The sequence below is a fragment of the Symphalangus syndactylus genome, chromosome 11 (genome assembly GCF_028878055.3).
Source record: "Symphalangus syndactylus isolate Jambi chromosome 11, NHGRI_mSymSyn1-v2.1_pri, whole genome shotgun sequence".
Taxonomy (NCBI): Eukaryota; Metazoa; Chordata; class Mammalia; order Primates; family Hylobatidae; genus Symphalangus; species Symphalangus syndactylus.
Window position 1 is genome coordinate 35,626,276 of NC_072433.2, and position 27,908 is coordinate 35,654,183.

The following is a 27,908-nucleotide window of genomic DNA, read 5'->3' on the forward strand; positions in this document are numbered from 1 at the left end:
GTAGATGATTGAGACAACTTTGCAGATCCGTTTCTTGATCACCAAAGGTGTTTGCTTATTCACTGAATGTATCTCCCTTGAGTTCAAGCTGTTTGACTACTCCCTGTTACCCTGAGTTAACAGATCACAAGTTTCTAAAATTTGTTTTCAAACATACATATATATGTGTGGAAACCTAACTGAAGATTATTTCTCCCCTCAGAAAACTAGTAATTTGTTAAAAGTAGTAAGATAAGTATTGTATGTTTTGAAAGAAGGAGATGAACAGATGGATGGATGAAAGGAATTTAAGGAAAGGGAAGTAGGTGTGGAGAGGCCTCACTGAAATCTTGACTGAACTTGGCCTCACTGAAATCTCACTTAGAAGTGTGTGCACATTCACTTTGCATGGTTGCTTGTTGTTCTGCATGTGTATGGTTCTTTCCACTGATAAAGTGTGTTTCAAATAAACTTCCTGCTATTATCAGTCTCCTTCCTGGGGAGCAGGGAGGTTGAGAGACTTACCTCAGTTCGCTTTCTGAATCAAGATGGAAACGTTCAACCCTTAAAGTCGTTGTCTCTGGCTTAACAAACATGCTGTCTTTCCCTCTCCTTTGATTTCCTCTGGAGATGAACTAAATTCTTGCCTGAAGAATATGTCGCTGTGGTCTTGAGCCTGTGGCCAATATGCATAAGGGAGACTGCAAATGGAAAAGCCTTCAGCCTCCTAGACCTCAGCCCCAGGGAACTCAGATGTCCCCGCCCCAGTGTCTGGCACAGAAAGCTGTTTTTACCCGAGTTAGACCAAATTAGGAATACTGATGTTTATGACATGTCATTAATGATCTTTCTGCTTTTCTGAATATATGTCATACTTCAATTTTTAAAAATTTCAAACTACGGTTGCTTAAAATGGATAGGTCTTCTGATGGCTCTTTTTACTCACCTTTCCTTTGAAGTGCTTATTATTCTACATGCTTTGAAGAAATTAGGGGTTGGAGATGATGTTAATATTGAAAGAAAATGAATGTAGAAATTTGAACAGTGGGAAATTAGGGTTTCTATGCCTCTTAGCAGTTGAGTCTGTACTCCAAGGAAGTATAAGAGTTGACTGCAATAACAATTTCCCTGATCATTTTTCAGTGTTTGGTTTTCATATGGCTGGAATTCCGTGATTTCCGTCTCTCCTGTTGCCCCCCTGACCCTGGCTTGCCCATCAGTCTGTCTCTCTTTCAGTTGAAAGGGTGGGTTTGCCATGGGCTTCTCTTGACACTCACCACCCTGGTTGCCTGACTTTCCTCCTGCTTTCTTGCAGACCCTGTGGTGAAGGAGCAGTCCCAGCCTTGTGCAGACAATGCTGTGCTTTCCAGTGGTCTCACGGCAACACGATGAAGACTGGAAAGCGACGGGTAATGCGGCATTGATGCTTGCCAATAAAACCAACCAACCAAACACAAACCTTGAAGGAAAACTACAGTGTGATAAAAAGAAATTCTTATCATTCCTTCTAAATGCAAAGAAGAGTAAAGACCTAAAAGTCTGTCAAAAAACAAGAAAGAAACTCCCCAGTGCTAGTCTCCAGGGAGCTGTCACTGTGGCAGCATGGGGACGCACCTAGTTCAGGATCTGAAGGAGCTCTGCCTTTGGAATGCATGGGAGATAGAGACTCGGAGTTGTTGTACATTTACCTTTGTTTAACAGGGCACCACTGTTGAATTAACCCATTCAGTCAACAAGCTCTGAATGTCTGACTTCCTATCTATTCCATTGTGGTCTGGGTTTCCTTTGGTGAAATTCAGGCTCAAGTCTTAGCGAAATGTCAGCAGTCTATACTGACACACCAGCCTCATTTACAAAAAGGAGATATTAAAACAGTGACGGTATTTTTTTTTAAGCTCTTTACAAATCCATGTTTTATGTATTTTTTAATGACATGAGCTCTCCAGGAAATGTACCTCATCCCCGCAGTTTTCCTCCAAGTGGATTCATTTGGGAGCAAACTGCAGTCACTTTCACAAGAGTCCTCTTTGATGTCAGGAGGGATCAGGAAACCTTGCAATGCCATGAACTGGTCCATGGTTATCATCAAAAGTTCCATGCTAAGTGCATAACTTGGAGCTCACTGTAACCTTTGTTGATTTGCCTAACCATAAAATCTTGTTGCTATTTTTCTGTTGCTTTTTTTTTTTTTGGAAGCCTTGTAAGGAGAACTTCACCATTTCCCAGCACATCTCTATGTGTGCACCTATTTTAATGCACCTCTCTGAAACAGAGACCTTTTTGTTCACAACCATAACTAAAGCTGGAAAGTCAGTCTTCAGGCAAGGCGAGGGAGGAAAACATCCCATTAGAATTTTTTCAGGAAAGACTTACCGAAAAAAATCTCTCTCTCCCACCTCCTTTTATCCCCATGAGACACAGTTTCCCACTGTAATCAGGGTAATATGCATTTGTAAGTTCTGATATGTGATACATTTATGTGATGGCAAAGATAAGTCTGTCTTGCATGCAGGTACTAGAGTTGTGTGGGCAGGGTCATCTGAAACTCAAGCAACTGAGAGGAGTATACAAGGGGCTTGGGGAAGAAAATGGTGCTCCCGGAGCAAGTGTTGGATACATTGTGCAAACCTTCATGTTAGCAGAGAAAGCTAGAGTTTGTTTAAACAAAAATAGGGCTGATTTCATTTTGGGGACTCAGCAGCAACATGGTTTGTAGGCAGTCCCCTCACCCCAGCTGCAGGGCCATGCCACAGCTCTGGGGACTTCACACACCTAGACTAGAACTAGAGGTGTCTACCACATCACCCTTTAGGATTTCTTTATTAACTATTTAATAATGCCATACATTTTTATAAGGTTAGATGTTTGTTTGAAACATTTGTTTACATTCCATATTCCAATAAAATCTTATTGGTATTGGTAGCAGGTCCTATCTCTAAATGTAGATTCTATTTTTGTCGTTTGGTCTGTGGGAACTTAAAATACAAATGAAACTCTTCTCTTATTATAGAGTTGAGTTTATAGAGTAAAAAATAAATAAGATCCCAAAGCCAAGAAATGCATTCAGTTAAGGTTCTCATACCAATGCTGCCTGCTTGCATTGCACATTCTGTATACTAATGTAAACATTTGTTCTACCTGAAAATCAAAAGCAAGATGTGAGCTCTTGGCTAAACCTATATTGATATGTCAGGCAGCAAAACTCAGTGTTTGAGATTATCAAAAGCCTTCTAATGTGCCTTTACAGGCAATCCTGAAGCATTGGTTATCATCAGGGAGATGTGCCACTGCGTGTCTTTCCTGCTCCCCCTCTAATCTCCTTTATCACCCTACTCCTCAGCCCTCCCTTTTTTTTTTTTTTTTAAGTTGCCTGTCTGGACCAGGCAAGAGGAGCCTACTGGAGGGTCTTGGTGAAGTGGTAACTCCATTCCTTTCCCTTGGGTCCCCCAAAGGTAATAAAAGTACCTGGAGGAGAAGAGTCAGGTGATTGACCTCTGCCTGTCTCTTTGACGATGATGTAGGTGCAGACACCGCCTGCCTGCCTTGTCCTGGGGTTTTGTAACTGCAGCTTTGACACAGGCATTCTTCCTTTGAAGCACACAGCTTGCTTTTCCAACACCTAGACTTTTACCTCTCTTCATGCCTTAGACTTAGAGCATAACTGGGCTTGAAATGCTCACCCCTTCCTGGGTCTGGTCTTGGCACCTAGGCCATTCTTTTCCAAACTGAAGTGAGTCCAGTTTCAGACCATCTCTTTTCTTGTCTCCAAAAACCATTTTTGTTTCCAAACCTAGCTCCCCTGAAATTTTAAGACTATTTACCTAGATTCGGAGATGGTCTTGGAGAGTTCCAAAAGGGGTGTGTGTGTGTGTGTGTCTGTGTGTCTAATATTTAGACTAAACCATGGTAAATGTACGCACCCAGTATTCTTTTCAGTTAGCATATTCTTTCTTAAACTCATCTCAGTACTTTTCATTTGTTTGCTTCATTATCTTAAACAGGTTAAAAGTGCCTATGATAAGGACTTAATTATTTCCTAAAGAAAAGCAAAAAATGTGGGGAACAGGGTAGTGTTATACTATCATCTCAGGTACTGCCTATGTTCAAGAACATAGACCTGGTATGGTGAGAACAAAAGGTTCCTATGCCAAATCCAGATGGCTATATCATTTGTTGGCTACAAGTGAGCCTGACTGCAAGGTTTGCTTCTGCTGAGAAATCCCATGGTGAGAGTAGAACTCATGAAGTGCTGAGTCATATTTGCACCTCTGGTGTGGTGGCAGTTCACTCTCCCCTGGATGCTGTCAGCTGGCCTCGCTTTCGTCCTATCCCTGTAGGCAGGGTAGGTGGCTGGGTAGGAGAAGCGATTGAGTGTATGATGCAGACCAAGCTTTCCTGGGCCTTCTCACCAACTAGAGAAGCGCTGATGTCATTCACTGAGGCACTTAAACACCAGTCACTCAGCCAGGCCTCCTCCCAGACATTCTGTAACATGTCAGCACTCACAAGGTTTAAAGCAAATGTGTTCCCTTGCAGAGAGGAAGGTGCTCTCAGACTGATAGATTAGAGGAGACAGACAAACTCGTAATCCTTGGGGACTTGAAGAAAGTGGCTAGGGGAGGGGCTGTTAAAAGAAAAGGGACCAATAAGAAAAACCATGTAAAGGTAGCTCTTGAGGAGGAAATGTACTTCTTGAGGGGATAAATTAGAGGGTACCAAGTTTATGTTCTGGAGTGTACCCTGGGGAGGGCGCTGCCCGCTGGATTGGTCCCGGTGGACTGAAAGGTGGTGCTCTCGAGTCAGGTGCTAAGTCCCGGAGAGAGCTGGGTGCCGCGGGGCTCATGGTCTGTGCCTACTCAGGGAAATGACTTAGGTTCTCCCAGGTGCTCTGTTGATAAGGATGGAAGCAGAACTACTTTGAGACACAAGCAACAATTGGACGAGTTTTTTTATATGAACTGAAATAGATCTAAGAGAGCCCGGTTAACAGTTTCCTTTAATGCCAGTTCAGATTAAATGGTTACTTTAGGAACCTGTGTTACTGTGTGAGCACCCACAGGAACAAGCAAACTTATTTCCTACAAATAAATGAGGGGATAATAACTGATCAGAGTCACAGTCGTTTCAATATAAACCCTTCCGAAAGCAAAAGCAGGGACCACATGAGCACACAAGAAGCCAAAGTTTGTCAGTGATCTTAATAAATTAAGACTGAGTAACATCCTGCCTTTAGAAAAAAATAACCCCGAGGTGGAGACCAGGGCAGGGGAGGTGGCGGAGAAGCATCGGGCCAGATCAACCGCTAATAACATGCTTCTGAGCTATGTGGATGTGTAAATGAAAACACCCCCAACTAGGTATTGTAGAGGCTGGAAAAAGATGTGATGGGATTATACAAGTGATGCATATTTTTGTGTTGAGACTCAACAATGTGCTACAAATGTGATACTTAACCCTGAACTGCATGTATTGGGGATTGTTTTTTAAAAAGAAAAAAAACAACTTTGAATCAATAAATTAACAGTTTTTCACTTGCTGGCTCTTCTTGCTGTAAATGGTGACTAAGAGGTTGGGACAGAAATCTTGGCAACTAGTGGAAAACTCGGATAATCTGCAAGGACCGTGGAGCCTTCTGTTTCCTCCTTCTGTTTGCAGAAAAGCAACACTGCCTGGGTTGTGATCTTTTACAAGTGACTACTTCAGACACAATTGGCCACCTCTTTGTATCACTGGATGACTGATGTATGATTTATGTGCTGCTGCCCTTAGAGGGAAGAAAAATGCCATGTTAAATCCTGTTTTCTTAAATAAAAATGTTAACAATAACCAGCCTTCCCAAGTGGGAGACAAACCATTGCTATGAGGACCTTAACTTGTATTTCCTGTCTCTTTGGGGAGAGGGGAGGGATAAACCTTGAACTGCAAAGATGTGTGTTACACCTTGATGTGAAAACTTTCCTTTGGCAGAAGTGGGGCTAGAGTGGTGTCCTGGTGGGAGTGTTCCGTTTTTATGTACTCGCTTCTGAGTCGTGCCACTCAGACACCTGCTTCTTGGGATTTTAGTGCATGACTTTAACCTTGTGGCCTGGTGTTCTGCGTTTGTGAAACACTCTCCCTAGCCCCATTCCTTGCAGCACATGCTATTATTTGGCAGATGGTGGTATCTTTAATTAGTGTGCTTTCTTCTCACTGAGCCTCTGAAGTTGGGTGCTTGGAATCAGCTGAAGTGTTTAAAGGCAAATATAGTCATTTCTTTCTTAACCTTATGCACCATGCAGCCCTTCTCAAATACTACGCAGTGGAACCCTTCCTTTACCCAAAGAAAGTTTTCATGAAATGATTTTGTGTGTGTGACAGCTTCCCAGGTGCACAGTCCTTTCTCAGTACTGTAGTGCTGTTCTGGGAGGCACTGCTTCTAGAATTCCGCTGCTGGCATCTCACCACCCACTTGCTATGCTGGACCTGGAAGGAGAAATGAGGTTTTCAGGCCATGCCAGGCAGCTGGCTGTTTCCAGGGGACAGTTAAAAATATTTGAACTCACGGCTCTTTGTTTATTAGTGGACTCAGCCCTTTTTCTGAGTAAATACAGACCCCATCTTAGTCCTAAGACACCTCAGATAATCAGGTCAGGTCTGAGGGGGACCTAGAGCTGACTGCTGAATTTGTAGCTTGACTGGCACAGAATGGTCAAGAGTCTCTGAGGCTTCTCCATCAGCACCCTGGACCTGAGGGATGGGGTAGGGTAGAAAACCTGGTCACAACACACGTGGTGCCCAGAGCACCCGTCCTGTGACAGAAGGCCGTGCCAGAGACCATCTCTGTCATGATAATCAGAAGAGGAAGGCAGAGGGTACTGTTGGAAACCTGAACTCTTGAGTTCTCACAGGGTTCTCCACCAAGTGGCATGGGAGGGCCAAGCTTGCATTCTAGCGCAGGCCCTCCCACACGTGGAGGCCTCCCCTCACCCGCTCAGGTTGATTAATGACGTCTTTCCCTCCTCCCGTCTCTTTCCCCAGGTCTGTTGCGGTTCTCCCACTTTTCCATAAGCAGAACAAGAACCAAATCAAACGTCTTAACGCGTATAGAGAGATCACGTTCCGTGAGCAGACACAAAACGGTGGCAGGTTTGGCGAGCACGAACTAGACCAAGCGAAGGGCAGCCCACCACCGTATATCAAACCTCACTTCCGAATGTAAAAGGCTCACTTGCCTTTGGCTTCCTGTTGACTTCTTCCCGACCCAGAAAGCATGGGGAATGTGAAGGGTATGCAGAATGTTGTTGGTTACTGTTGCTCCCCAAGCCCCTCAGCTCGTCCCGTGGCCGCCTGTTTTTCCAGCAAACCACGCTAACTAGCTGACCACAGACTCCACAGTGGGGGGACGGGGGCAGTATGTGGCATGGCGGCAGTTACATATTATTATTTTAAAAGTATATATTATTGAATAAAAGGTTTTAAAAGAAACGTATGGAGAGTTTTCAGTATGGAAAAGGCCATGAACTGAGACCTGTGACTCAGGACGAGACAAAAGCGCATTCGTGCCAGGTTCTAACCAGACACGGGGGAGGTCCTGGGGCAAGGCGGGCCAGTTTTCCTTTTTGTTTTTAAACAGAGTCTTGCTCTGTCATGGAGGCTGGAGTGCAGTGGCGCAACCATAGCTCACTACAGCCTTGGCCTCCTGGCCTCAAGTGATCCTCCTGCTTCAGCCTCCTGAGTAACTGGGATTACAGGTGCATGCCACCACACCTGACAAGTTTTCTTAAGTTTTTTTTTTGTAGAAATGGTCTCACCATGTGGCCCAGGCTGGTCTCAAACTCCTGACTCAAGTGATCCTCTCTCCTAGTCCCCCTAAAGTGCTGGGACTACATAGAGGTGTGAGCCACCACACTCAGCCAAGGAGGGCCCGTTTGTAAGGACTCTCTTCCAGAGCTGAGTGGTGTTAAGAGGTACACAGTGAACCAGTCCTAGGAATGGGGACAACATGGATGGCTGAAGTAGATTCAGCCAGGAAAGTGGGGCTTTGCCTTGAACTCGTTCCAACTGGCCAGCATCCTCCCTGGCCTCTCCTTCAAATGAGAGTCTCCTCCCGTGAATGCAGGAAGATGCCTTGGCCCTTTCTTGGTTGCCCCTTTGCTCTCGTCTCCACATTTCATCCCATCTCAATCCTGTCCCCTCAGCACCCACTACTGAAGAAAGGCCCCATCTTGGAGGCTGGTTGAGTCTGCTGTCCTGAGGCAGGAGAGGGGTAGGGGTCTCTGTTCTGAGGGCTGCTTTTGACCACACATTCTGAAGCACCCATGAACTGGAAGGAAAAGCGGACACTCAGGGAGCTAGAACAGAAGCACTGGTTCTATTTGTTAAATGGGAGAAACCCAGTGCTACAAATGAGACTTCGCTGGCTCCCATGGTCCTCAGCTGAAGACGGCGCCAGGGCAGGTGAAAGCAATGGCCATGACCTTGTCCTGGCTGCTGGTTTGTGTCCTCCCACTGCCTGTAGGACAGCAGAAGCTATGGGCAGATCTAGACCCCCAAGCCACTGGATGGTGCGCCGGCTAGGTCTCCACAAAAGCAACTTGGTTCACACAACATTCTCTGTCCTCTGCGGCTAGTTCTGGCCCATGGTGGGAACCCAAGTGTGGATGTTCACAGTTTTTGAAGTGACTATGGAGGAAAGCAAAGAGGCCCCTTTCAGGGCCACCACAGCATCATGGTGTCCTTTGGACCAGCTTCTGTGGCATCTAAGCTGTTGCTCAGGTGTAGGAGCTTGAGACTGTGCATTCCCCCTGGACACCAGCAAGTGAGGACCCATAGGCCACCACCTGTGGGACACTGAGCAGATAGACTTGGTGCTTTCCAGCCCCATCACTGGCCTAATTTTCTCAAGCTGGCTGTCTCGTGGGGCTCTTTGTAACAAGGCTGTGCAAATTTCTGTGAGTCTCCCAGATCTCTGGAACAGCATCAGAATACCTTGTTATTTTGTTGCACCTTGTACCTTGTTGTACCTAGGAACATGCTTCATGTGTGCATGTTTATCTCCACAGCACGTATCTGTGTTACTTAGCATGACTTACTGCCATTTCAGGTCTTTTCCAGACCTGGAGGGTCTTATTCGAATAGAATCATTTGATTGGCTTGCATCTTATAGATGTCATGTAGAACTTGGTACTATAACTCTGTCCTCCAATTTCCCCCCTCAACCAAGCCTCTCTTTAACTGCTCCGTGTGGAAATCATGTTTCACAAATAATTTTCAGTTTTGTGGGTGATTACGGTTGGGTTGAGAAAGTGTGTGGTTGTAGAAAGAAGAGAAAGGAGGTGATTTTTGAGTAGGTTGTTTTGACTTTTGAAAGCAGGGGACATGTCCTAACACCTGCTACCACAAAAACCATCTTCAGCTCCTCCTCAATGTGCTTGGAGATTCAGAACATCAGCTCTCATCTCCTAGTGGTCCTGGCTGTGTTCTAAACAATATTGATAGCATTTTCCTGATTACCAAAATAATACATGTTTGTGGTAAAAAAAAAAAAAAAAAAAAAAAAAAAATTTCAAATGCTTACAGAGAAGTAAATAACGAAAGCCCCCGCCCCCAGCCATACACACACACACACACACACACACACCATGCTCACACGAAAGCCTCTTCCTCTCTTAGAGATAATCACCATTAAATTTTGTGTATATCTTCCCATTTTTTTCCTATGCACTTACTATTTTAAAATTATAATTTTCATTTTTACATAAATGGTAATCAGACTATGCATTTTTATTCTGCAACTTGTATTTCCACTTAATTGTGAAAATCTTACTGCATTAGCGTGTATAAATCTACCTCACCCCTTTTTGTGGCTGCATGGTTTACCATTGCGTGATACCACGGTTGAATCAATCTGTTACTCATAGACTTTGGATTGTTCTTAATTTTTCAGTATTACCAGTATTGCTGCAATAAACAAATTTGCACATACATTTTTGGACAGTATGTATGTGGAATGAAATCTTTAAAAATAATTATGCTATATGATGTTTTTAGAAAGGGTATTCTTATGATTCTAGAAAGCAGCCTCCCATCCCCTCCCTCACTGGTGCAGGCTGGAACTGTGATGACTTTGGCCATGGGATTCTTGCAGGCCTCTGTCAAGCATGTGGGGCATGGGCACAGTATCTGCAGCCTCTCAGCTTTCCAGAGTACTACAGAAATGTTTGAGACCTGAATAAAGAAAAAGTGTTGGCTCTAACCTAAGAAAGTTGAAAGTAAATATTAATAAGTGGAATTAAATGTCTTAATGTACAACTTTGTGAACATCACTCATTAAATTCAATAGTTGATTTTAAAAATATTTTTCTCATGATAAATTAGTGAAGAGTCACAGAATTGTCAGATAATTTCAAAAGCAAATTCTAAGGATTCTTCTCAAAAATCACAGAAGAAAAAATATGAAAAATGGTTGCATTTTAATGTATTTGAAATACCATGGGAAAGAATTCATAAGTAAGCACAACGGCAGGGCACGGTGGCTCATGCCTGTAGGCCCAGCACTTTGGGAGGCCGAGGTGGGAGGATCGCCTAAGGCCAGGAGTTTGAGGTTGCAGTGAGCTATGATCACGCCACCGCACTCCAGCCTGGGTGACAGAGTGAGTCCCTGCTTTAAAAAAAAAAAAAAAAAAAACATGCGGAGGACTAGCATGTTTTAAAATAGCTCTGGCTGTAAGGGGCCAGGTGGCGGAATGGATGAACAATCTTTTTCAGAATATTATTCTACAGACTGTTAATGTGCATCCTAAATGCATTGTGCTAAGTGAAGAAGCCAGATCCGTGTAGAACAGATCTATGGTTGCCAAGGGTTAGGGATGACTGCAAAACATGAGTATGAGGTAATTTTGGGGGATGATGGAATTGTTCTGTGTCCTAAATGTGGTGGTGGTTATATGACTTGGTGCCCTTGTCAAAACTTTACACCTAAAAAATAGTATATTTTATTGTATGTACACTTAAAAAGTTCATTTTGAGACAGGGTCTTGCTCTGTTGCCCAGGCTGGAGTGCAGTGGTATAATCATAGCTCACTGCAGTTCAACCTCCTGGGCTTAAATGATCCTCCCACCTCAGACTTCTGAGTAGCTGGGATCACAAGCACACACCACCACGCCTGGCTAATTTTTTTAAAGTTTTTAATAGAGACAAGGGCTTGCTATGTTTCCCAGTCTAGTCTCAAACTCCTGAGCTCAAGCGATCTTCCTGCCTCACCCTCCTACAATGTTGGGATTACGGGTGTGAGTCACTGGGCCCAGCCTAAAATTCATTTTTTAAATAATAACGTGCAGGGCCTCACAGACTCCCATTTAGACTCCACTCTCCAATGAGCAGGAACCTCATCTGCCCACCATGACTCTTCCTGATAGGCTCGATGGCTATCACAGCTGGGGCTGGGATACAGTTGTCCTTTGCCAGCTAGACACTCCAGTCATTTAGGGCACCCTTCCATCTTTGCTCCCAGCTAAGGGATACAGCTCCTCACCTCACTGCTATACCTCCGCATCCCCATCCCCATCAGAAAAGAGAGACGGGGAGTCAACTCTGCCTTCCAGTGTGTGGCAAGCCCCTCGTATTTCCAGGGCAGATGTTCTGAATTTCTGGGCTTGGACTAACATGAAAAGACACTGTCCACTGGGTGTTGGCATCTGACTAGGGCTTTTGTGCACTGAAAAGGATGCTTACAGTTACTCGTGTTTTAAACAATAGTTATTAAAGCTGTACATTTAATTTGCCTCGTCTTCAAGATCAGTTTATAAATCTAGCTACAACTAGCTACGAACAAATTGATTTTGTATATAGATAGAAACGCTTAATCTTTAATGTTCAATTAGTTCAAAACCTAATGAGTTAAAATGAAAAAATTGCTTGCATGCTTAATTTAGTTTCCTTGGCCATTTTAAGCTCAATTACACATTTAAACTGTTTGATTTGCACACACTTCCAATAACTAATATGAAAGACCTAAAATCTGATGAAATCTTCCTAAGCATTCAAATACTAACCTAAATTTACACTCATAAATTTAACATATTAAGGTCTGTAAACATTCATTATTTATCAACTTGTTAAATTTTCTTTTTTCTTTTTTTTTTTTTTTGAGAGGAGTCTTGCTGTGTCACCCAGGCTGGAGTGCAGTGGCGTGCTCTCGGCTCACTGCAAGCTCCACCTCCCAGATTCACCCCATTCTCCTGCCTCAGCCGCCCAAGTAGCTGGGACTACAGGCGCCCACCACCACACCCAGCTAATTTTTTTGTATTTTTAGTAGAGACGGGGTTTCACCGTGTTAGCCACGATGGTCTCAATCTCCTGACCTTGTGATCCGCCCATCTCGGCCTCTCGAAGTGCTGGGATTACAGGCGTGAGCCACTGAGCCCGGCCTCAACTTGTTAAATTTTCTTAGACATTTTAAAATTAAAACCACAGATCTAATTTCAAATTCCTTTAAGCATTTTGAATTAAATTCCAAGGTCTGATCCTCTAAGACATTAGGTCCTCTTAAATATTTCAAATATCGGCCGGGCGCGGTGGCTCACGCCTGTAATCCCAGCACTTTGGGAGGCCGAGGTGGGTGGATCACGAGGTCAGGAGATCGAGACCATCCTGGCAAACACGGTGAAACCCCGTCTCTACTAAAAATACAAAAAAAAAATTAGCCGGGCGTCGTGGCGGGCGCTTGTAGTCCCAGCTACTTGGGAGGCTGAGGCAGGAGAATGGCATGAACCCAGGAGGCGGAGCTTGCAGTGAGCCAAGATCCCACCACTGCACTCCAGCCTGGGCGACAGAGTGAGACTCCGTATCAAAAAAAAAAAAAAAATTTCAAATATCTTAACAGTATCACCATAATTGGAAACATTCTTCAGTATAACCCGGATTACTGAGATCATGGGTTGGATTTACTTGCCACAATCTCTTGTGTGTTTTAGCACTTGCCCCACCAAGGTGACATACTCTGCCTCAGCTCAGGACTGCAATATGTTAATGGTTAGAGATTCTGGGCCAGGCACAGGACTTGATACTGCTTCCACCCAAGGTGGAAGCTAAACGTCTTGTAGTAATGGGTTTTTTTCTTTTTTCTTTTCTTTTCTTTTTTTTTTTTTTTTGAGACATGGTCTCACTCTGTCGCCCAGATTGGAATGCAGTGGCGCAATCTCAGCTCACTATTGCCTTCACCTCCGAGGCTCAAGCGATCCTCTCACCTCAGCCTCCTGAGTAGCTGAGGCCACAGGCATGTGCCACCCCGCCCAGCTAATTTTTTGTATTTTTGGTAGAGACAGGGTTTCCCCATGTTGCCCAGGCTGGTCTTGAACACCTGGCCTCATGTGATCCACCAGCCTCAGCCTCCCAAAGTGCTGGGATTACAGGTGTGAGTCACGGTGCCTGGCCAGTAATGGGATTCTTAAGACAACTTGTATCTTGCTTCTGGTGCATTACTTTACCTTTTGCACAACTTTTAACTGCCTGATTTGCATCAGTTGAGCTTCTGCACCCGCTGCCCAGGTTGCTCTTACTTTACTGCCTCATTCGATTTTCCTCCCTTTTTATTATTATTTTTGTCTGACTATGCCATTCTTTTAAAAATTATTTTCGACCAGGCGCAGTGGCTCACACCTGTAATCCCAGCACTTTGGGAGGCCAAGGCAGGCGGATCACGAGGTCGGGAGATGGAGACCATCCCGGCTAACACTGTGAAACCCCGCCTCTACTAAAAATACAAAAAATTAGCCAGGCTTGGTGGCGGGTGCCTGTAATCCCAGCTACTTGGGAGGCTGAGGCAGGAGAATGGCATGAACCTAGGAGGCAGAGCTTATGGTGAGCTGAGATCGTGCCACTGCACTCTAGCCTGGGCGACAGAACAAGACTCCGTCTCAAAAAAATATATATATATATTTTTCATGTAAATTTTTTTTCTTGTCACTCAATTGGATGGCTAATCCATTCTAATATTGACAGCAGCAGTTTTTTTTTTATTTTTTATTTTTGGAGACAGGGCCTCACTCTGTCACCCAGGCTGGAGTGCAGTGGTGCAATCATGGTTCACTGCAGCCTCAACCTCCCAGGCTCAGATGATTTTCCTCCTCAGCCTCCCAGGTAGCTGGGACTATAGGCGTGTGCCACCACGCCCAGCTATTTTTGGAGGTTTTGTTTTTTGTTTTTTGAGATGGAGTTTTGCTCTTGTTGCCCAGGCTGGAGTGCAGTGGTGTGATCTCAGCTCACTGCAACCTTCGCCTCCCGGGTTCAAGTGATTCTCCTGCCTCAGGCTCCCGAGTAGCTGGGATTATAGGCATGCATCACCATGCCCAGTTTAACTAATTTTGTATTTTTAGTACAGACGCGGTTTCTCCATGTTGGTGAGGCTGGTCTTGAACTCCCAACCTCAGGTGATCCACCTGCCTTGGCCTCCCAAAGTGCTGGGATTACAGGCGTGAGCCACCACGCCTGGCCCTGTATTTTTTTTAAGAGACCATGTTGGAGACGGGCCTGGCCTCCTAGTCTACATCTTTCTCCCCTGCTGGATGCTTCCTGCCCTTGAACATCAGACTCCAAGTTCTTAAATTTTGGGACTCAGACTGACTCTCCTTGCTCCTCAGCTTGCAGACAGCCTATTGTGGGACCTTGTGATCGTGCTTTCTTAGTTGAGCTGTCTTCCTGAGGTTGTTTGGAGCCGCTGCATCATGGATAAAGAACTCCCTAAAGCCAGTCCCAACAAGCTTGCACTGAACATCAGGAAGCCTGACAAGTCCTTCAGATGCAAGAAGCCCACCAAAAATGTGCTGGTCTTTTTAATCAACAGACAACTGGGCAGGCACAGAAGTGACATCGACCTGTCAAGGTGGCTATGGATGCTGTCATAAAGCAACTCCAGGGTGAACATGGCCTTGGACAAAAAGTCATGTGGCTTATGTGCTGAGGCCTGCCCAGAATTTTGAGACATTAATTATAATTAGAACAAAAAACTCCTCCCATGTTTGAGCCATTAAAAAAATAAGAGAGAGACCATGTTGCCTAGGCTCGTCTCAAATTCCTGGCTTCAAGCAATCCTCCTGCCTTGGCCTCCCAAAGTGCTGATATTATAAGCATGAGCCATCATGCTGGCCTGACAGCAGCAGTTTACTAGCAAGGTTTTTCTTGTACAAAGGAACTTCAAAAAGTTTGTGAAAAATTGAATTAAAAGATAAAAATTAAAAATATGAATTTTATTTCTCAACAGAATCTTCATCAAGTTCAAGACAATTTTGTAAGTGACATCAAGCATTTAGTTCCTCCCTAAAGAACTGAGGGAGGCTCGGCACGGTGGCTCACACCTGTAATCCCAGCACTTTGGGAGGCTGAGGCGGGTGGATTACTTGAGGTCAGGAGTTTGAGACCAGCCTGGCCAATATGGTGAAACCCCGCCTCTACTACAAATACAAAAAAATTAGTCGGTGTGGTGACACGTGCCTGTAATTCCAGCTACTTAGGAGGCTGAGGCAGGAGAATCACTTGAACCTGGGGGGTGGAGGTTGCATTGTTGAATCTGGGGGGCGGAGGTTGCAGTGAGCTGAGATTGCACCACTGCACTCCAGCTTGGGTGACACAGTGAGACTCTGTCTCAAAAGAAACAAAAAACAAACAAAAAAACTCAGGGTCCTGAGAATTTAACCATGCCAATGTAGTCTTGCTTGCTTGCTTGCTTGCTTATTTATTTATTTACAGACGGAGTCTCCCTCTGTTGCCCAGGCTGGAGTGCACTGGCATGATTTTGGCTCATTGCAACCTCTGCCACCTGAGTTCAAGCGATTCTCCTGCCTCAGCCTCCCAAGTGCTGGGATAACAGACACGTGCCACCATGCCCGGCTAATTTTTGTATTTTTAGTAGAGGGTTTTGCCATGTTGGCCAGCCTGGTCTTGAACTCCTGACCTTAGATAATCCACCCACCTTGGCCTCCCAAAATGCTGGGATTACAGGCATGAGCCACTGTGCCCAACCTCATTATTAACTGAAGAAAAATGGGTGCCCTTTAAAGAACTGGTCAGATTAGGAAACAAAAAGAAGTCAGAAGGAGCTAAATCAGGACTGTAAGATGGATGCCTAATGATTTCTTGCTGAAACTCTTGCAAAATTGCCCTCGTTTTTCATGAGGAGTAAGCAGGATCATTGTGGTGGTGAAGGAGTCTCTGGTGAAGCTTTCCCAGGCATTTTTCTGCTAAAGCTCTGGGTAACCTACTCAAAACACTCTCATAGGAAGCAAATGTTATCATTCTTTGGCCCTCCAAAAAGTTAACAGCAAAACGCTTTGAGCATCCCAAAAAACTGTTGCGATGACCTTCGACTGGTCTACTTTTGCTTTGGCCAGACCACTTCCGCCTCTCGGTAGCCACTGCTTTGTGCTTTGTCTTCAGGATTGTACTGGTGAACCCATGTGTCATCTCCTGTTACAGTTTTTTTTTTTGAAGAAATGCTTCAGATTCTTGACCCCACTTATTTAAAATTGCCATTGAAAGCTCTGTGCTTCTCTGTAGTTGATCTGGGCGAAGCAGTTTTCGCACCCATCAAATGGAAAGTTTGCTTAACTTTATTTTTCATAATTTCTTAATTTTTCAAAATTGTGTAAGCCGAACCAATTGAGATGTTTGTGCTGTTGGCTATTGTTTGTTTGTTTGTTTGTTTGTTTTTTGTGACGGGGTCTTGCTCTGTTGCCCAGGCTGGAGTGCAGCAGCGCGATCTCAGCTCACTGCAACTCTGCCTCCTGGGTTCAAGCAATTCTCCTGCCTCAGCCTCCTGAGTAGCTGGGACTACAGGTGCCTGCCACCGTGCCCGGCTGATTTTTGTATTTTTAGTAGAGACAGAGTTCCACCATCTTGGCCAGGCTGGTCTAGAACTCTTGACCTTGTGATCCACCCACCTCGGCCTCCCAAAGTGCTGGGATTACAGGCATAAGCCACTGTGCCCAGGCTCTTTTTTTCTTTTTTGAGACAGAGTCTCACTCTGTCACCCAGGCTGGAGTGCAGTGGCAAGGTCTCAGCTCACTACAGCCTCCGCCTCCCAGGCTCGGGTGATCTTCCCACCTTAGTCTCCTGACTAGCTGGGACTACAGGAGGCGTGCATCACCATGCCAGGCTAATTTTTTATTTTTTTATAGATACAAGGTCTCATTATATTGACTAGGCTGGTCTCGAACCCCTGGGCTCAAGCAGTCCTCCCGTTTTGGCCTCCCAAAGTGCTGGGATTACAGGTGTGAGCCACTGTGCCCAGCTGTGTTTTCATTTTAACTGAGAAAAATGCGTAGTTACTGAGAGAAAGTTACAAGAACAACACAACGCAATAAGAGACCACAGAGCTTTTGTGGGCAGGCAAATGGGCTCAGTGAGCCTGGATTCCAAGCTCAGGAGGGTCTACACGGACTGGGTGGGTCTGGAGCTGCAGAGACCAGGAGACACAGAGCCTGTGCTGCGCCTTCAGTGGCCAGGAGCCCCAAGCCTGTGATTCTGAGTCACTGATTCAACGCATACTGCATACCCACTTAAAAAGGCAAGCACTAGGCTTGAGTACTAGGAATACATCTATAAGCCAGACAGACCAAATTCTTTCTCCCAGAAGCTCAGAACTGAGTGATGGGCAAGACAGATAATAAGCAAATAACTATTTCGACTGTCAAGTGGTAATGAGTGCAATGAAAAAGAATCAGGCAGAGCAGTGGGAAGACAAGTGTCAATAGGGTGTGGAGGGGGTGCTGTTTTTAAGACTAGGTTGTCAAAGACATCCTCTCCAGTAAAGCAGTATTGCGGGCTGAGTAATATCCCCTCAAAATTCATGTCCACCCAGAACCTCAGAATGTGACCTTATTTGGAAAGAAGGTTTTTGCAGATGTAAATTAGTCAAAGATCTCAACATGATGTTATGCTGGATTCAGGTGTGCCCTAAATCCAAGGCTGAGTATCCTTATAACAAGAGGAGAGGGCACAGAGAAAAGGCGGCCACATGGAGATGGAGGCAGAAATTGGAATGACGCTGCCACAAGCCAACCAGATTGGAATGCCTGGGGGCCACCAGAAGCCAGGAAGAAGCAAGGAAGTACCCTGCCCCAGAGCCTTCAGAGGGAGCATGGCCCAGTGAACATCTTGATTTTGGACTTCTTAGCTTCCTGCACTGTGAGAGATTACATTGCTGTTATTTTACATTTAAATTTTATTTTGAATTAATTTTACTTTAATTTTATTTTGTTCAATTGCCACCATACCCAGGTTGTGGTCATTTGTCGTGGCATCCCTAGGCAGCTAATACAGACAGCGCCTGAATGGAGCTCCGAGTGAGGAAAGGAGTGAGCCAGCAGAGCAGGACCAGCCGGGGCAGGGACAGAGGCAGAGGGAAGCCAGTGAGAGAAGGGTGCAGGGTGCAGGCAGCACTGAGGGAGGAGTGTGTGAGGAGAAGGATGTGGGAGAGAAGGCTAAAGTGGTTTCAGGGAACAAGATGGAGGAGACCAGAGTAAGGATTTTTTTCTAATATGTGTGTGTGTGTGTGTGTGTGTGTATGTATATATACACACATATATTTTTTATACTTATATACTTTTAAAAAATATTTTTTATATTTTATATACACACTTTTAAAATATGTATATTTCTCACTCTGTCACCCAGGCTGGAGTGCAGTGGCACAATCTTGACTCACTGCAACCTCTGCCTCCTGGGTTCAAGTGACTCTCGTGCCTCAGCCTCCCGAGTAGCTGGGATTACAGGTGTGCACCACCATGCCTGGCTAGCTTTTGCATTTTTTTGTAGAGACGGAGTCTTGCCATGTTGCCCAGGCTGGTCTCAAACTCCTGGGCTCAAGCAATCTGCTCACCTTGGCCTCCCAAAGTGCTGGGATTATAGGTGTGAGCCTTAGTTTTATTCTTAGCAAAATGAGTAGCTATTAGAGCAAAGAGCCACTAAGAGGATCCTTCTGGCTGCCATGTGGAGAGTGGACTACAGGATGGCAAGAGTAGTTGTGAGCAATCAGGAGGAGGCTGTCTTGGGTGTACAGGGAAGAGGGGCTGCATTAGCCCTTCTTGCATTGCTATAAAGAAATGTCTGAGGCTGGTTAATTTATACAGAATAGAGGTTTCATTGGCTCACAGTTCTGCAGGCTGTACCAGCACGGCTCCAGCATCTGCTTCTGGTGAGGCCTCAGGAACCTTACAATCATGGCACAAGGCAAAGGGGAGCAGGTGCGCCACATGGCAGGAGGGGGAGCAAGAGAGTGAGGGGGCAAGTGTCACACACTTTTTTTTTTTTTTGAGAAAGGGTCTCACTCTGTTGCCCAGGCTGGAGTGCAGTGGTATGATCTCAGCTCACTGCAACCTCCACATCCTGAGTTCAAGTGATTCTTGTACCTCAGCCTCCCAAGTAGTTGGGACTACAGGCACGCACCACCACGCCCATCTAATTTTTGACATTTTTAGTAGAGATAGGTTTCACCATGTTGGCCAGGCTGGTCTTGAACTTCTGGCCTCAAGTGATCCGCCCACCTCAACCTTCCGAAGTGCTGGGATTGCAAATGTGAGCCACTGCGCCCAGCCAGTGCCACACACTTTTAAACAACCAGATCTCACGTGAACTCAGACCAAGAACTCATTATCACAAGGACAGCACCAAGCTATTCATGAGTGAGGGATCTGCCTCCTGACCCAAATATCTTCCACCAGGCCCCACCTCCAACACTGAAGATCACATTTCAACATGAGATGTGGACGGGACAAACATTGAAACCATATCAGGGGTTGATGTTTGGACCAGGGCAGTACCCATAAAGGTAGGGATGTGATTAGATTGGAGAGATATTTTGAAGGTAGAGCTATAGGATTTGCTGATGTGGGCTGTGAGAAAAAGTGGAGCTCGAACTGACTCCAAGGTGTTGGGTCTGAGCAAGGAATCAAGTTGTCATTTACCAAAATGGGCAAGACTTGGGGTGGAGCAGGCTTGGGTAAGGGCTGCATGTGGGATGTGTGTGAGGGGAGAGGGCGGAGAAACGTAAAGCTCTGTTTGGGCCATGTTAAGATCCAAATGCCCATGATACCTCCCAAGGGAGACGTCAAATAGATAGTTGGATATATGCAAACGGAGCCCAGTGGGGCAGTGGGAGTGGAGATAGACTTTGGGAATAGGGGTGGAAAGAATCAGCATATATATAGGGAGGTATTAAAGCCATGAGACTAGCTGATATTGGAGGGAGTGGATTTTGGGAAGAGTGGAGTTTGCAGATGGCACCTGGAGCCCTGTGAAGCTTAGACATGGAGGAGATGAAGATGGACTAGCAAAGAAGACAAAGAAGGAATGACTGATGAAAAGAAAAAAGGAGGAAACCAGAAGAGTATGATGCCTGGAAGTCAGGGAAAAAAATGTAGTTCAAGAAGGTGGAAGCAATGACTGGCTGCTGAAAAATCAAGTCATGTGAGGTGTGAGAATTGGCCACTGGGTTTGCCAACATGGCGGTCACTTGTGAGCATGAGGAGTGAGCTTGCAGAGTGGTGTGGCAGAAGTGGGACTGGAATGGATTGAGGTAGGGACAGGAGAAAAAGAAGTGGAGACTATAAGACAACTCTTTTGAGAAGCTTTGCTATAAAAGGCAGCAAATTGAGCTATAGGGAGAAAGAGGCAGTGCCAAGGGAAGGCATTTATTTTTAGATGGGAATATTACAGCTGTTCATAGACTTATGGAAATGATCCTCTGCAGAGGGAAAATTGATGGTGTGGGAGCATGAGGGCATTGTTGCAGGAATAACATCTGTGATGAGTCAGTGGCTTTGGGACCTGGTGCCCAGGTACAAGGGCTGGCCTTAAATAGCACAGGTGGTTCTCCTGTGTAATGGGAGGGAAAGCACAATACCTGGATGTGTACACATCCGGGTTGTGTGTTTCACAGAAGGGACCTATGGAAGCCCTGTTCTGATTGCTTCAGTTTTCTCAGTGAAATAGAACCAAGCTTATACTTCCTTAATGGGTACAGAGTTCCTGTTTGAAATAATTAAAAAGGTTTGAAAATAGATAATGGTGATGGGGAAGAAGGAGAAGAAGAAGAAGAGGAGGAGGAAGATGGTATTTATCCAAAAGGCACTGGGTTTGGAAATGTTGAAACTTGAGGAGAAGAGGGGAAGGTGATAAAAGAGGGTGTTATGGTTTGGTTGTGTCCCCACCAAACCTCATCTTGAATTGTAGCTCCCATAATTCCCGTGTGTTGTGGGAGGGACCTGGTGGGAGATAATTGAATCATGGGGGGTGGTTTCCCCCATACTGTTCTCATGGTAGTGAATAAGTCTCACAAGATCTGATGGCTTTATAAGGGGAAACCCTTTTGCTTGGCTCTCATTTCTCTCTTGTCTGCTGCCACGTAAAACGTGCTTTTCACCGTCCACCATGATTGTGAGGCCTCCTCAGCCACGTGGAACTGTGAGTCCATTAAACCTCTTTTTCTTTATACATTACCCAGTCTCAGGTATGTCTTTATCAGCAGCATGAGAACAGACTAATACAGAAGAGCAGGTGCCCAAGAAATGTCAGAGAATTGCTGAGCTGCACTAAGTGTCCACTGGAGGTCCATGGTTATGAATTTGATGCAAGATGAGTCCTCATGGCTGTGAACCTTTCTCCAGCCACATCTAACTGCCTGGGGATAAACAGACTAGACCCAACCACATTTAACCTGGCTTGGGTTTTGCCACATGAATCCATGTGCATACCAGGAGGAGAGGGTGAAAATGTTGTGGAGGATGTACTCAAACCAGTGAGTTAATAATGGGCTGTGAAATCTAAGCCAGGACAAATGAAAGTGAGGATGTGACAGAAGTGAGGGAGCATCCAACATAAGAGAGTAGTATATTCAAAGTCCCAGTGATGTTGCATAACGTGAGGACTCAAGGACTCAGAACATGAGAAGAAGGCAGCCTGAATAATAATAGGAAGAGGTAGTGGAGTGGGATGCTTGAGAGAGAGGTCTTTCCACAGGAACAGGTAGCTGGGGTGGAGTGAAGTCCTGGATCATCAAAAACAATGATAGGAGCTGGTGATGATGTGGAGAAACTGTAACTGTCATACATTGCTAGTGGAACTGGAAAATGATGCATTCACTTTGGCAAACAATTTGGTAGTTTCTCAAAATGTTAAACATAGAATTGCCATAGGACCCAGCAATTTCACTCTTAGGTATATCATATGTCATCACAAAGACTTATATGTGAATGTTCATAGCAGCCTTATTTATTTATTTATTGAGACAGAGTTTTGCTCTTGTCACCCAGGCTGGAGTGCAGTGGCACGATCTCAGCTCACTGCAAGCTCTGCCTCCCGAGTTCAAGTGATTCTCCTGCCTCAGCCTCCCAAGTAGTTGGGATTACAGGCACACACCACCACGCCTGGCTAATTTTTGTATTTTTAGTAGAAACAGGGTTTCACCATGTTGGCCAGGCTGGTCTCGAACTCCTGGCCTCAGGTGATCCACCCGCCTCAGCCTCCCAAAGTGCTGGGATTACAGGCATGAGCCACCATGCCCAGCCTCATAAGAGCCTTATTATTTACATTCAAAAAGTAGAAATGAGCCATATGTTTGTCAGCTGATGAATGGATAAACAAAAATGTGGTACATTCATACAATGGAATGCCCTTTAACAACAAAAATGAACAGAGTCCTGATTGCTGCAGTGTGGATGAACCTTCCAAACATTATGCTAAGTGAAAGAAGTCAGGCACAAAAGACCACATTTTGTACAATTCTATTTAGATAAAATATTCAGAAAAGGCAAATCTATACAGAGAGAAGCTAGATGAGAGACTCTTTTTCAAGTGATGAAAGTTATGGAAAATTTGTGATGGTGTTTGCAGAATTCAGTAAATACAAGAAAAATCATTTTGCACTTAAAATGGGTGAGTTTTCTAGTAAGTAAATTACATCTCAATGAAGCTGTTGCACACATATCAGAAATAGTTATTCATGAGAGCCACGGAGAGAGACAATGGGCCAGGCATTAAATATTCAAGAGATGACCCAGGGATCTGAGATGGCTGCAATGAGGGAGGGGTAGTGGGTAGCAGAGGCTGATGGTATGAGTTTCAAAGGAGCTGGAGGTTTTTGGAATGAGAGAGAGGCAATGGTCTGGGAGGAGATATGAAGAAAAAGGAGGACCTACATCCCACCTCTAGACCCAGTGGTTGAGGGGTACAATGGAGAGCCTACCTCACTTTTTTTTTTTTTTTTTTTTGAGATGGAGTTTTGCTCTCGTTGCCCAGGCTAGAGTGCAATGGCACAATCTCGGCTCGCCGCAACCTCCGCCTCCTGGGTTCAAGCGATTCTCCTGCCTCAGCCTCCTGAGTAGCTGGGATTACAGGCATGCGCCACCACGCCCAGCTAATTTTGTATTTTTAGTCAAGATGGGGTTTCTCCATGTTGGTCAGGCTGGTCTTGAACTCCTGACCTCAGGTGATCCGCCTGCCTCAGCCTCCCAAAGTGCTGGGATTACAGGCGTGAGTCACCTCACCCCACTGCCTAACTCACTTTAAGAGGGTTGAAGGGAAAGCCATGCCTTCCGGGAATAAGCAGACAAGATGGAGGCGGGAATGGTATGGGCAGGAAATGAGGTGGGAAAGTGCTTATTTATGGGAAATGGCAAAGACCAACCTGGCTGAATAGAGTATCAGTAAGTGAATGATATGAGGGAAGCAGAGACATATTCTTCCAGAAGAAACTCAAACTTCAGGGACCCTCACTTGCTGAGCCCCTTCCAAGCACTTGGGAGGTGACTTAGTGATTTATTCAAGTCGTCCACATGGTTTTGTAAAATTTGTAAAGGTAAGCAGAGGATTTGGGTCTCAACAAAGCTGAGCTGGTGAATCTCTTCATAGGGTATTTTTTTAAAAGCTGAGTCAAAATGGAACTTCCCTCCCATCAGAAATAAAGGCAATAGTACAGAGTATATAGTGATAGCTGGGCGTGGTGACTCACGCCTGTAATCCCAGCACTTTGGGAGGCCAAGGTGGGTGGATTGCTTGAGCCCAGGAGTTCGAGACCAGCCCAGGCAACATAGCAAAGCTCTCTATCTACAAAAAATACAAAAAGTAGCTGGATGTGGTGTGTGCACCTGTAGCCCCAACTACTGGGGAGGCTGAGGTGGGAGGATCGCTTGAGTCCAGGAGGAAAAAAAAAGGACTTTTCTTTTCCCTCTTTTAAAACAGGACTCAAACACAATAGAATTAATCAGGATTTGGAAGGCACAAACAAGTGGCAGTACCACCAATAGCAGCACATATTCGGCAAAGTTATTGTGAGGAGAATATTTATTATTTTCATTGTTATAGATAATTTCATTGAATAAATACATGAAAATTTATCCATTCCAATGTTGATGGACATTTGGGATGTTTCCAATTTGGAGCTATTATAAATGCTGTTGCTATGAAAATTATTTATTTTTTTTTTGAGATGGGGTCTTGCTCTGTCACCCAGGGCTGGAGTGCAGTGGCATGATCTCAGATCACTGTAAGCACCACCTCCTGGGTTCATGCCATTCTCCTGCCTCAGCCTCCCGAGTAGCTGGGACTACAGGCGCCTGCCACCATGCCTGGCTAATTTTTTGTATTTTTAGTAGAGACGGGGTTTCACTGTGTTAGCCAGGATGGTCTCGATCTCCTGACCTTGTGATCCGCCTGCCTTGGCCTCCCAAAGTGCTGGGATTACAGGCGTGAGCCACCGCGCCCAGCCATGCTATGAACATTCTTGTGCAGGTATTTCATGGATATAAATATTTTTGTTTGAATATACCCAGGATTAGAATTTCTCAGTCACAAAGTATGCATATGTCTAACTTTAGTAGATGTTGTCAGTTTGCCCAAACGGCTATATCAATTTAGACTCTCACCAAGAAAGTATGAAAATTCCAGTTGTTCCACATCCTCTTCAGCACTTGATATTGTCAGTTCTTAAATTTTAGCCATGCTGGTAGAGGTGTAATAATATATCCTGATTTAAATTTGCCCCTCTCTGATAACCAGATATGATGAGTACCTTTCCATATGCTTACTGGCCATTTGAATATTCTCTTTTGTACAGTGCCTGTTTGTCTTTTACCAATGTTTCAAAATTGGAATTTGTCTTTTTTGTATTAATTTATGGGAGTTCTTTATATATTCGGGAAACAAGATTTTTTTTTTTAATGTATATATGGCAAACATCTTCTCCTAAGTTGTGGTTTGCCTTTTTACTCTGATAATGTTGACTTTTAATTAACCAATTTTTTAAATGATAACAATTGTGCTTCCACCATCTTTCCAGCCCAGTCATATTGGTGTGGAGATGCTTCTGGAAGCAACATGACGATGGCTGCCCAAGGAGAGCCCCGAGTCCAGTTCAAACTTGTACTGGTTAGCGATGTTGGTGCTGGAAAAACTACACCCATGAAACATCATTTGGCTGGTGAATCTGAGAAGTATACCTTGGGTGTTGAGGTTTATCTGCTTGTGTTTCACACCAACAGAGGACCTTTTAAATTTAATGTATAGGCCAGGCACAGTGGCTCATGCCTGTAATCCCAGCACTTTGGGGGGCCAAGGTGGGAGGATCACCTGAGGTCAGGAGTTCAAGACCAGCCTGGCCAACATGGTGAAATCCCGTCTCTACTAAAAATACAAAAATTAGCTGAGTGTGGTGGCAGATGCCTGTAATCCCAGTTACTCGAGAGGCCAAAGCAGGAGAATCGCTTGAACCCAGGAGGCGGAGGTTGCAGTTAGCCGAGATCATGCCATTGCACTCCAGCTTGGGCAACAAGAGCAAAACTCTGTCCCCTCCAAAAATATAAATATAAATATAAATATATACATACATACATACATACAACTGGCCAGGAGAAATTAAGTGGACTGAGAGATGGCTATGATATCCAATCCCAATGTGCCATTATAATGTTTAATGTAACATCAAGAGTTACTTACAAGAATGTGCCCAACGAGCACAGAGATCTGGTATGAGTGTGTGAAAACTCCCCATTATGTTGTGCGGCAACAAAGTGGATATTAAGGATAGAAAAGTGAAGGCAAAATCTATTGCCTTCCACCAATGTTCAGTACTATGACATTTCTACCAAAAGTAACTACAACTTTGTTTTTTGGGTTTTTTGTTTTGTTTTTTACTTTTTTTTTTTTTTTGAGACAGGGTCTGAGTCTGTCACCCAGGCTGGAGTGTAGTGGTGTGATCTCTGTTCACTGCAACCTCTGCCTCCTGGGTTCAAGTGATCCTCCCACCTCAGCCTCCTGAGTAGCTGGGACTACAGGTGCTCCACCACACACAGCTACTTTTTGCATTTTTTGTAGAGACAGTGTTTTACCATGTTGGCCAGCCTGGTCTCAAACTCCTAGGCTCAAGCAATCCACCTGCCTTGGCCTCCCAAAGTGCTGGAATTACAGGCATGAGCCACTGCACCTGGCCAAAAAGTTACTACAACTTTGAAAAGCCCTCCTCTGGCTTGCTAGGAAGCTCTTTGGAGACCTTAAGTTGGAGGTGGTTGCCATGCCTGCTCTTGCCCTACCACGGGCTGTCATGGACCCAGCTGTGGCAGTACAATATGAGCCCAGATTAGAGGTTGCTCAGACAACTGCTCTCCTGGATGAGGATGATGGATGACCTGTGAGGATGAAGCTGGAGCTCAGCGTCAGAGTCTGGTTTTATAGGAAGCTGTCCTGTGATGTCAGTGGTGCAGCGTGTGTGCCACTTTATTATCACCTGTGGGATGCCAAAGGACATGAATATGGCTTCAGAGTAAATGTGGCAGTTCAGAAAATACCTTCATTGTTTGGACCTGCATCTTTCACTGTTTTGGAACACAGTTGATTTCTTCTTGAGTTTCAAATATGAGACACTACAGTCACACCACGATATTCAGTGGTGAAATCTTGTTTGTTACTATCATTCCCATTCCTTTTCGTTTAGAATCAGAAGAAAGTTGTATTTCAAATATCTAAAAAAAAATTATAATAAAATCAAAATTTTCAATATTTTCTTTTAAGTGAGTGGGTTTGTTGTTCTATTTAAGCAATCTTGGTTGGATGTGGTAGCTCACACCTATAATCCCAGCACTTTGGGAGGCCAAGGCAGGAAGGTCACTTGGGGCCAGGAGTTTGAGACCAACCTGGGCAACATATCGAGACCCTGCCTCTATTTAAAATACAAAAGGAAAGAGAGAAATCTTTATCTACCTCAAGGCTTTGAAGATATTTCTCTAGGTTTTTATCTAGAACTTTATTGTTTATTTTTCACCTTCAAGTCCACCCTCTACCTAGAATTAATTTTGTGTATGAGGTAAGAATCAAGCTTTAATTTTTTACAATACAGATATCAGCACCACTTATTGAAAAGATTATCATTTTTCCTACTGAATTTCTTTAGCACCTTTGTCATAAATCACATAGGTTGGTTTCTAGTTTTTGTTTTTGTTTTTTTGAGATGAAGTCTCACTCTTGTCGCCCAGGCTGGAGTGCAGTGGTGCCATCTCGGCTCACTGCAACCTCTGCCTCCCAGGTTCAAGCAGTTCTACTGCCTCAGTCTCCGAGTAGCTGGGATTACAGGTGCCCGCCACCACACTCGGCTAATTTTTGTATTTTTAGTAGAAATGGAGTTTCACCATGTTGGCCAGGCTGGTCTCTATCTCCTGACCCCAGGTGATCTGCCTGATCCCAGAGTGCTGGGATTACAGGCATGAGCCACTGCACCTGGCCAGTTTCTAGATTTTGTTCCATCAGCCTATTTGTTTATCCTTGTGCCAATACTAACTGTATTAAGTTTTAATATCTGAAAGCGTAAGTCTCCAGTTTTGTTAAGGGTCTTGAAGATTGCCTTGGCTATTCCAGGTCCTTTGCATTTACATGTAAAATTTACAATCATCTTGCCAGTTTTCACCAAAAA

General features: G+C 44.7%; 2 protein-coding genes and 1 pseudogene across 3 annotated transcripts in view; all 3 read left to right on the forward strand.

Annotated features, from left to right (window-relative positions):
* Positions 1 to 9,944, forward strand: part of CSNK2A2 (casein kinase 2 alpha 2) — a 42,671-nt gene extending 32,727 nt beyond the window's left edge. Inside the window, exons 11-12 of one of the 2 annotated variants that reach the window (XM_055297973.2) lie at positions 1,295 to 1,388; positions 6,997 to 9,944. In XM_055297973.2, coding sequence (XP_055153948.1) covers positions 1,295 to 1,371 — 77 coding nt within the window. In that variant the 3' untranslated portion in view covers positions 1,372 to 1,388; positions 6,997 to 9,944. Of the gene's footprint in view, positions 1 to 1,294; positions 5,511 to 6,996 lie in introns of those variants that run through there. The other variant, XM_063611847.1, reaches the window with a different exon arrangement.
* A 4,738-nt stretch (positions 9,945 to 14,682) lies between these two features.
* LOC129492746 (embryonic testis differentiation protein homolog B-like) lies at positions 14,683 to 14,911 on the forward strand. The gene has a single exon (XM_055297976.1). It carries the CDS (start codon positions 14,683 to 14,685, stop codon positions 14,860 to 14,862), a length of 180 nt encoding a protein of 59 aa, XP_055153951.1. The 3' UTR covers positions 14,863 to 14,911.
* Positions 14,912 to 25,330: 10,419 nt separating this feature from the next.
* On the forward strand, positions 25,331 to 26,630 carry LOC129492608 (GTP-binding nuclear protein Ran-like; annotated as a pseudogene).
* Positions 26,631 to 27,908: the final 1,278 nt, after the last annotated feature.

Coding starts and splice junctions, on each gene's coding strand:
- LOC129492746 (XM_055297976.1), top strand. CDS start 14,683: ATGGATAAAGAACTCCCTAAAGCCAGTCCCAACAAGCTTGCACTGAAC.